The 11,033-nt window shown below is 40.7% G+C and overlaps 1 protein-coding gene across 2 annotated transcripts in view; it reads right to left on the bottom strand.

The window, feature by feature from the left end:
- The window catches only part of ANKRD12 (ankyrin repeat domain 12), a 116,864-nt gene that overhangs the window by 67,086 nt on the left and 38,745 nt on the right, over positions 1-11,033 (bottom strand). For both annotated transcript variants that reach the window (XM_004714065.4, XM_030885304.2), the window contains one exon: positions 6,817-6,964. In XM_004714065.4, the coding sequence (XP_004714122.1) occupies positions 6,817-6,964 (148 nt within the window). The remainder of the gene's footprint in view (positions 1-6,816; positions 6,965-11,033) is intronic.

Here is an 11,033-nt window from a genome sequence, read left to right as displayed (position 1 = left end):
AAAAAGACAGCAAACTCCCGAACTCCTTCTATGAAGCTAGTATAACTCTAGTATGCTCGAAACCGGGCAAGGATCCCACAAGAATCGAGAACAGACCAATATCCTTAATGATCATCGATGCAAAAATTGTTAACAAACTGCTGAACAATAGAATACAAAAGTATATAAAACAAATAATTTACCATGACCAAGTGGGATTCATACCAGGGATGCAGGGATGGTTCAACATATAAAAGACCATTAGTTATCATTCATCACATTGACATGAAAAACTATTAAGAACCACATGATAATATCGATAGATGCGGAAAAAACATTCAACAACATCCAAAACCAATTCCTGTTTAAGACACTGGAAAAGACAGGAATGAAAGGGAAATTCCTCAGTATAATGCAAGCCATATATGAAAAACCAATAGACAACATGGCAGTCAATAGAGAAAAGACTAACATAATCCCACTGAAAAAGGGGACCAGACAAGGATGCCCCTTGTTCCCGCTGTTACTTAACATCGTACTGGCAGGTCTTAGCTAACAGGATAAGGCAAAGAGAAGACATCAAAGGTATTCACCTGGGGAAGAAAGAGGTAAAACTATCGTTATTGGCAGATAATATGATTTTATATATGGAATATCCCAAAGCTCCACAAGGGGAGTACTGGAAGCAATCGAGGAATATGGCAGAGTGGCGGGATACAAGATCAACAAACAGAAGTCTGTCGTACTGCTATACACACCGGATAAGACCACAGAAGAGGGGATAAAAAATGTGGTACCCCTCACAGTAGCTAAGCACAAAGTGAAGTATCTAGGGATATATCTGACTAAAAAACCCTAAAGATTTGTATGAGGAAAACTACAGAACATCATTATAAGAAACCAAGATGACCTCAACAAATGGAAGAAAATCTCATGCTCATGGATTGGAAGGCTCAATATAGTAAAGGTATCAGTTGTGCCCAAGGCACTCTATAAGATTAATGAAATTCCAACACAATTACTCTCATCTTTCTTCAAAGAAATGGAAACACTGATTACCAACTTCATAAGGAGAGGGAAGAAGCCCAGAATTAGCAGAGAACTCTTCAAGAAAAAGGACACAGTGTGAGTGTTTGCTTTACCTGACTTTAGCACATATTATACAGCCACAGTTGTCAAAACCGCATGCTGTTGGTATAATGACAGATACTCAGACCAATGGAAATGAACTAAAAGCCCAGAAATAAAATCATCAACATACAGACAACTGCTCTTCGATAAGGGCCCTAAAAATAACAAATGGGAAGCATACGCCCTCTTCAATAAGTGGTGATGGAAAAAATGGTTATAGATCTGCAGAAAAATGAAGCAAGACCTTTATCTCACTCCATGCACAAGAAAAAACTTAAGGTGGATCACAAATCTTGAGGTAAAACCTTAAACTATTAGGGCCATCAATGAGGGAATTGGACAAATCTGAGACCTTTGGTGCAGGGAATACATAGGCTATCAGAAACAGGGAAGTCCACAAATACAGATGAGTTACAAATTGACAAGTGGGATATAATGAAGATAAAACACCTGTGTACATCAAAAGAATTTCACCAAGGGAGTAATAAGAAGTCCTTGGACTGGGAAAACATCTTCAGCAATGACACAGCAGACACAGGCCTTATCATTAAACTCTAAAATACTCTACTACCTTCCAAAAAGAAAAAAACTAATTGCCCACTGAGGAGGTGGCTAAAGGACCAAAACAGAAGTTTCACAAGGGTAGAAATCCAAATGGCCAATTAACATGAGAAAATGTCCCCAATCATTAGCTATGAGAGAAATGAAAATTAAAACAATTATGAGATACCAACTAACACCCTCAAAGATAGCCAATTCAAAAAATCAGAAAGCAGCAAGTGTTGGAGGGGCTGTGGTGAGATAGGAACTCTCATCCACTGCTGGTGTACCTGTAGGCATGCACAGCCACTATTGAAATTGATTTGGTGATATCTAAAACAGATGGAAATTGAGCTACCATACGACCCAGCAATACCCCTACTGGACTTATACCCAGAAGAGGCAAGAAACAATCCATAGCCAGACATCTAGGCTCCAATGTTCATCATGGCACAGTTCACAACTGCAAGGAGTTTGAAACAGTGCAAATTTCCATCAACAGACGAATGGATTACACAACTGTGGAACATACATACAATGGAGTACTATGCATCTCTAAAAAGCAGTGATGGAACACGTAAAGCACATCGCCACATGGGAAGAACTGGAGAAAATTATGCTTTGTGAAGTAAGCCAAGCACAAAAGGACAAGTACAACATGAGTCTGCTGAGGTAAACTTAAAAAAAAAAAAAGAAGCAAAACAGGCATAGGGAAAAAGCTACAGTATACGAACATTCCTAGAGTGAGGTCCAGGTAGTATGGCAGGGGCCAGACCAAATCCAGGGGTACAAATGTTAGCCAACTAAAAAGGAGGAGGAAAAAAAGAAGGAAAAAAAAAAAGATAGAAATGGGTAGTGGGGGAACAGGGCACTAACCCACCCAAGGAGAGGGTCTTGTTTATCTCTCTACAGGGAAAGAGGGGCCAGACTTCAACCTGGTGCAACATACTGGCATGAAGAAGGGAACCAATGGAGAGGTCTGAGGGGCTGGTCCCAATCCCAACTACATGGACAGCACCCCTCCCTGCCGAAGAATTCACTTAAGAGGACAGCACTGAAGCCAGAGCTCAGGGAGAGGGACATGTCTCATAAGAGCACACAGGAGCAGATGAAGGGAGAGGAAGAGAGAGTGGAACACATCCTGGTCCACCAAGCCCTGAGGACGATATTCCCACTCAAAGCAGCTAAAGCAGAGAGAGGACCATAGGGTCGGCCTCACTATGAGATTCGAAGCCCTTCACTGACCAAAAGCACTAAGGGGGAAAGCGCTGGTGACACAGTGAGGGAACTGCACCCGATCTAACACTACCACCACACTGAGGTGAACCACTAAGCGTGTGCAACAACAGCAAGGGGAACAGAGCAAGGAAGTCCCCAGGGAATACTAAAAATAAACTTTGGGCCAGGGCATGGCATCCCATTAGACTCGACTGGAAAACACTCCTAAAGGTCAACAAACAGACTTGAAACTATTTGCAGACTTTTTTCAATCATTGTTTTTTGTTGTTGTTGTTTTGTTTTCTTTGGTTGCTTTGTTTTGGTCTGTCTTGTTTTTGTGCATAATATTACCTCTGCATGTCCATCTAGATAAGATAAACGGGATAAACAACCAACCCCAAGGAGAAGGGAACAACAAATGATCTAAAATCAATGGCAAGGAGGGTGTAAGAGGCCTGGTAGGGCTTATTCAAGGGCAATGTAACAGAGGAATTACTGAAACCCAAATGAAGGCTGAACATGATAGTGGGACAAGAGGAAAGGAAAAGGAAATAGAGGAAGGAACTAGGAGGCAAAGGGCATTTATAGACGTCTAAATACAGGCATATACATATGTAAATATACTTATATGTGATGATGGGGAAATAGATTTATGTGCATATATTTATAGGTTTAGTTTTAAGGTAGCAGATGGACATTGGGCCTCCACTAAAGTACTCCCTCAATGCAAGAATATTTTGTTCTATTAATCTGGCATTCCATGATGCTCACGTTTTGGACACGATTGCAGAAGACAAAATGGGTACATAAGCAAATGTAGTAAAGAAAGCTGATGGTGCCCAGCTATCAAAAGAAATAGCATCTGGCGTCTTACAGGCTTGAAGATAAACAAGTGGCCATGTAGCTGATAAGCAACAAAATCCACATGGAAGAAGCACACCAGGCTGTGTGATCACAAGGTGTTGAAAAGATTGGGGATCAGGCATTAAAGAACAAAAAAATCCTATCATTGAGAATGAGGAGGAGTGCAGAAGTGGAGAACCAAAGCCCATCTGTAGGCAATGGGACATCCCCTTACAGAAGGGTCGTGGGGAGGAACTGAGTCAGTCAGGGTGCAGTATAGCACCGATGAAACATACAACTTTCCTCCAGTGCATTAATGTTTCCTTACCTCCATTATCATGATCCCAATTCTACCTTACAAATCCACCTAGACCAGAGGATGTACAGTGGTATTGATCAGAGATGGAAACACAGGGACCCCTTAGGACCAATAATGACAGTAGAGATACCTGGAGGGTAAGGGTAAGGTGTGGGGAGAGAGGGAATTGATCACAATGATTTACATAACTTCCTCAGTGGGGCACAGATGACAGAAAAGTGGGTGAAAGGCGACACTGGACAGTGTAAGACATGGAGAAATAACAATAATTTATAAATTATCAAGGGTTCATGAGGGAGGGAGGGTGGAGGAGGGAGGGGAAAAATGTGGAGCTGTTACCAAGGCCTCAAGTAGAAGGAAAATGTTTTGAGAATGATAGCAAGAAATGTACAAATGTGCTTGACACAATGGATGTATGTATGGTTTGTGATAAGAATTGTATGAGCCCCCAATAAAATGATTTCTTAAAAAAAAAATTTCTTCACCGCCAAACATTTTTTATTCTATGATTTCCTTACTCTGTACATACCTTGACATTATTTTTAAATTAGTTGGTACATATATACTTAATTATTGTCCATCAAGGTAATAAGAATGTGATATTTAGAAGGTATATTCCTTCCTGTCCATGTGAAACATAATTTAGTTATATTATAAAAAACCTTTTATTTTATTCAGTAGCATTTTGCAATGGCTGATATTAAATAAGTTGACTTGATTTTTATTCCCTTATATGTAATATAAAAGCAGAACAGGTGGTTTTGACTTAAAATGTACTAGAGTTAGGATGATTTGTATTTAAGAGTGTCTGATTTTCTAAAGCAGTGGTTCTCGACCTTCCTAATGCCATGAACCTTTAATACAGTTCCTTATGTTGTGGTGACCCCCAAGCATAAAATGATTTCCATTGCTACTTCATAACTGTAGTTTTGCTACTCTTATGAATCGGGCGACCCCTATGAAAGGGTTGTTAGACGCCCAATGAGTCGCGACCCACAGGTGGAGAACCACGGATGTAAAGCAACTTAAAGTTAATATGAAGTGCATATGACGGGGTACTTCAACCCTACCTCAAAAAAAAAGAAAAGGGAAAATGTTCTGCTGGTAGTATGCCTTTTTCTACATTTTTCCCGCTAGGTGATCATCAAGCAACTCGTTTTAAGTTAATGCCCCCAGTGGCATAGCCTGGGAAGGTTGTCTTTGGTCACAGTGAATTTTTTTCATAAAAGGAGTTTTGCTCAAACCTTGTTTTTGTGATGGCCCATTTAGGAGAACCATGTGCAGTTGTGAAATTCTGTTTCCTCCTCAGGAAAAATGCCACAGAAACTGTTGTGATATTGCACACAACTTACAAGGGCAGTGCTATGGGAAAAACTCAAGTATATAAGTGATTTTCTCATTTCAAAAGAGGTCAACTGTCAACTGATGACAAACCTTGTTTTGGACATCCAGAGCGGATGAAAATGTCAACTCCTAGTGCATTTGGAGTTCGTTCTACCAGGTGAGACTGTTAATCAAGCTTTCTATTCAGAGGTTATGAAAAGGCAGCATAACCGTGTGCGACACAAAAGACCTGATTTGTGGCAGAGGGGGACTGGTTTTGCCACCAAGGCAATGCATCTGCTCATGCATCTATCTCATTGCACCAGTTTTTGGCAAAAAACAGCATGCCTCTATGCACCTTGCTCCCCTGACCTCACTACGTGAGACTTCTTTTTGTTTCCTCGAATGAAGAGGAACATGAAAGGACAATGATTTGATGATGTAGAAGAGGTGAAGAATAAAACAAGGAAGGTGCTATCAGCCATCTCAACAAATGAGTTTGAAAAATGTTTCCAAGAATGGAACTGCAGATTTGACAAATGTATTAAGTGTGATGAAGAGTACTTTGAAGGTAATAAGGTTGTTTTGTAAAAAAAATTTTGACACATAGCTTTGAAAAAAATTCTGGTTTTACTTGTGTGTGTAACCCCTTGTATAGTTGCCATGTGCAATGTGTTAATGTTATGTTCTCTGGATTTATAAAGATGCTATGAGGCAATATCAATAAAAATGGGAGGGGCAGGGAAAATAAAACATGAGGTATTAAACTTACGTCAGAACTGACAAGAACTGTCATAACAGAATTCCACTGTAAGTTGGGGCTACCTGTATTACCTAATTGCTTGTAAAAATTCTTTAAGATTTCACAAAGATATGGTTTTTGACTGATATATGGTGAGCTCTTTCAGTCTGTATACTGAAGATTTTCAATATGTGGAACTTTTTTTCCTGTTATATTTTATTGTTTTTCAACTGAGTTATGTCAAAATGTTTTCTGAAATTTTATTTTGGATCCTTCCTTTCAAAACTTGTATTTCTAAAGAAATTTCTCCTATTTTGTACCATTGTAGAGTCCAATTACTTATCCCCCAAAGTAAAAATGCATAGAAGAGGCATTCATGCTAGAAAAGACATGGAGGATTTTGATGAGTCACTTTATTACCCAGAATGAAGCCGCAGTAGAAGTCATAGTAGCTATGCCTGGGGAACAGTTCTGCAGTGGGACTGAATGAAATAAAGGGTTACATTGTTTGCAGTGGGGTGGGGATCGGGAACTACGGCAATGACACCATGACACTGACTCTTTACAAATGGTATTATGTAGCAAATACCTAGGTAGTAAGCTCATCAGTTGTCATAGCATTTTTAAGGTACTCAAGACCTTTTCATATATTATAAACAAAGCAGATGTTACTACACATCATGTCAAAGAAACTGCCGACTACAGATTACCTGAAACCAACCTGTGTAAGTCTCCTCACCATCAGACACAGGCACTTCTCTCTTCAGCAGCAATTCCAGCTCCTCGGTTTCTGCTACATCCACTGGACGCTCCCCATGTTTGTTAGCTTGAAATGGGTTTCCACCGTGACGGAGTAATAGTTTCACTATCTGCAATGTTTAAATAGTTATGAAGATTTAGTCTATTTCAACCAGTCTCTTGGCAACTCATAATATCTGTGATGGAGTGAAATTTCTTAATGGCTCTTCTCCCCAAGTTTCTAACTCCCACCAAATGATTGCCATGCAAACAGGGTATGTATAATACCGTTTCCCCGAAAATAAGACAGTGTCTTACATTAATTTTTGCTCCCCAAAGTGCTCTAGGTCTTATTTTCAGGGATGTTTTATTTTTCCATGAAGAAGAATACGGTACACAATTATTGTTGAACAACAAAAAAGGAAATTTATTACCTGTATACGGTACGGTAGTAGTTGTCATCACAAACCAGCATAACCAGACAAACTGAATCCTACAGTATCAAGAATTTCTTGTTATTCCTGCCCCACGCGACTCACTGTCTAATTGTGAGTCAGCCAGACTCCGTCAGGGCAGAGTGAGCAGCAGGCAGCAGCTTGTCCTGGTGGCTGCGTGGGCTCTCTGATTAAAAGAGACCTTGCATTTCTTGTCTGCTCTGGTTGTGCTGTGGCCAACAGTGACCTGCGTGGTGGCGCCCGCCGCTACGGTCCAGAGTCCAGAGTTACGGTAGCTTCGGGGGGGGGGGGCTTATTATGGGGAGGCCTTATTTTCGGGGGGGATGCCTTATATTTCAGCGAGAGGCAAAACTGTAAGTACATCTTATTTTCGGGGGATGTCTTACTTTTGGGGGAAACATGGTATTAACAGAGGGGTTGGTCAGTTTATTACTATCCCCTGGCTATAAGGATGAGCCACTTTTGAAGCAGCTGCAGAGAGAGAAAGCCTAGCACCGCTGACAAAGCACATTCTAGATCTCTAAAGTGGCGGAGGTCAAGACCAAACACACCTGAGACTGTGGCAAGGAGACTATGGGTCAGAGCAAACAGAGCAAGGCTGAGACTATGAGACTATGAAACAGAATGACAGACCATCTTCCTAGTGCACAAAAGCAGGGACCAAGAGATCACATGGCTGAGAGCTTAAGGAGCAGAGAGTCTTGGCCGGCTGAGGTGATGTATTGTGGACCAATGACTGAAGACTTACAATTAGGGATCCTGAGTTGTGGTAATCTATTAACTTCCCTAATGTCCATGTTAGGTGCCATCGAGTTGGTGTCAGCCTATAGTGACCCTATGCATAACAGAACTGTCTGGTCCTGCACCAGGCTCACAATTTATCCCCTAATCAACTCCCATAGTTGTGGATATTGTCTGAGTTCTGTGGGGCCACTATAATGAATTATTGAGCCCAGCCCAGGAACAGAGTGCGGTGGGAGGAACAGTTAGTCTTAGAGTAGATAGAGAAGGATGGAGTATGGAGGCATGTCTGACCCCTGCTTTGTGGTAAATGGAGAAATCAGAGGAGGTCAGCTCTACCACCCCACCCATCCTGTTCTTTATTGTAATGTCCACCTGGCTCATTTACTCTGCATTTCCCCTTCAGTTTCTACTCTATATCATTACTGTCTTTAAAGTCCATTCTCACTGACAACCCATCTGATAACCTTACCTATGAGAAATTCTCTTCCCAATTTTTAAACAGTCATTTTAGTACTTAAAATTCCTTGTTTTCCTGTTTGGTCACAAACTCACTATTTATTGAGTACCTATTAACAAATCCTAAGGAGTTGTGGTGGTGTAGTGGTTGCACACTAGGCTCAATCTGAAAGGTTAGCGGTTTGAAACTACCAGCAGCTCCACAGGAGAAAGACAAGGCTTTCTACTCCAGTAAAGAGTTACAGTCTTGGAAGCTCACAGGAACAGTTTTACATCGTCTTTTGGAGTCGCTAAGAGTCTGCCTCAAATGGATGGAAGTGAATTAAAAAAAAATTATTAACAGGCCCTATTTAAAGTTCGGCAGATAAACCAATGCAAAGGATTAATAGGGTCCTTGGCCTCTTGAAATACAGTTTTTAGAGAAAGCCTCAAAGGAAATATTTCTCCCCTTCTGTCTAAAGTTAATCTAACTAATGTTAATCTAATTCTCGTTTAATCTCTCAGAAATTTAAATAATCATTACTCAAGAAGAATTTACTTTAAACCAATAGAACTTAAACTTCAGGGCCCTCATGTGAATAATAATAAACAAATGGTAAGCGCATTCACCATTAAAGAAAAAAGTATTTTGTTTCAGATGAACTTATTTGTTCACCAAACCCATTTCAATTTTACTTTGCCTCCTCTTTTCCAAGCCACTCAAACCACTATTTAAGTTTGAGGAACATGTATATTACATAGTTCATCTCGAGAAATGAAATCAACAATGTATCCTGTTAACCCCTGCATTTTTTTGTACCCCCACCTCCCCATTCTACCCTTTCTCTGTTTCCACAAACATCCTGGCCTCCTTGTAGACACTACCAGTGTCTACCAGGGTCACCAACAGTCAGTGTAGTCTGTTGGTATATAAAACACGTTTCTTCTTTGTTCTTCCTTGTAACAATGTTGTTGCTGTCGTTGCTGGGTGCCATCCCATCGTGTCTGACCCATAGCAACCCTATGCACAAAAGAACGAACTATTACGTGGTCCTGCACCATCCTGGCAATTGTTCTTATGTCTGATCCATTGTTGCAGCCATGGTGTCAATCCATCTCGTGGAGGGTTTCCCTTTCCTCACTGCCTCTCCACCTTGCCAAGCATGATGTCCTCCTTCTCCAGAGACTGGTCTCTCCTGACAATATGTTTACACTATGTAAGGTGCAGTCGTGCCAACCTTGCCTCTAAGGAACACTCAGGATATACTTCTTCCAAGACAGGTAGGTTTGTTCTTTTAGTAGTCCATGGTACTTTCAATATCCTTCTCCAGCAGCACAATTCCAGTGCATCAATTCTTCTTCGGTCTTCCTTATTCTTTCACATGGGTATTTGGCAATGGAGAATGCCACAACCTTATGCATAGCTTTGAAGCATAGTCAGATACTGAACGCCTAACAAAGGAAACAGAATATTGTCGGAGACAGTGTCGGAGGAGGGGTCTTTTAGGTCTGAGCGTACTTGAAATGTGACTGAAGAGGAGCTGGTTTTTAAGAGTGAAGTCAACTATGGAGACATGAGTCAGGTAAAAACTGTGCAAGTGGAGTCTTTGGGATTTTCATTTGTTGATGGGGCATGACTCAAGGTAAGGCAAAACAGCTGCAAAATTGTCTGATGATCAGAACTTGGAATGTGCTAAGCATGAATTTAGGAAAATTGGGATGTGGTCAAAAATGAAATGAAATGCATTAAGATCAATATCCTAGCCATTAGTGACCTGAAGTGTACTGTTATTGGCCATTTCAAATCAGAAAATCGTTTACGATTTACTATGCCGAGAATAACAAAATAAAGAAGAATAACACAATCAAGAGGAATGACATGGCATTAATTAACAGGATCTTGCTAATCCATCATGAAGTTCAAAGTTGTCAGTGAAATAATTATATCTATCCACCTTCAAGGAAATCCAATTGTGTTAGACTGGGTTGACAAGAGAAACAAATTCATTGACACTCATATATGTGTATGAGAGAACTTTATATCAAGAAGCAATTATGCATCAATAAAACATTCCAGCCCAGTTCAGATCAAGTCTTTGTTAGACAGGGTTCTTTAGAGAAACCCAAACCAGGACACTTAAGATTTTTGATAGATAGATAGATACAACATGAAAAATAAACAGCTAATTAGTCCACAGAGCAGTACAGCAGGCTCAGTTCAACTCATTTCTGTTAGACAGATAATATACTGGCAGCCCTACAACTCATAAGGGCTACTGGGTGCAAGCCAAGCAAGCAGACACCTGAGTCTTCTGTAGATCAATACAAACAGTCTGGCCACAAGCAGCAAACAGCAGGGTGGGTCACCAACAGTCAGTCAGATGACAGGGTCTGACAATCCCCAGCTCAAGTGATGTATACACCAGCAGTGTGGCAAAGCAGGTCTTGAAGGGACCTTAAACTATCATGACACGGTCCACGGGTTGAGTGTCCCACAGGTAGTGTAGCTCACAAGTTGAGGCAGAGAACTAGGTAAGGCAGCCACACTCTGATCATCAGAGAGCAA

This window comes from Echinops telfairi, unplaced genomic scaffold (assembly GCF_000313985.2).
Source record: "Echinops telfairi isolate 266 unplaced genomic scaffold, ASM31398v2 ScPeMD7_24;HRSCAF=84, whole genome shotgun sequence".
NCBI classification, from domain to species: Eukaryota; Metazoa; Chordata; class Mammalia; order Afrosoricida; family Tenrecidae; genus Echinops; species Echinops telfairi.
This window is presented reverse-complemented; position numbering and strand designations above follow the sequence as displayed.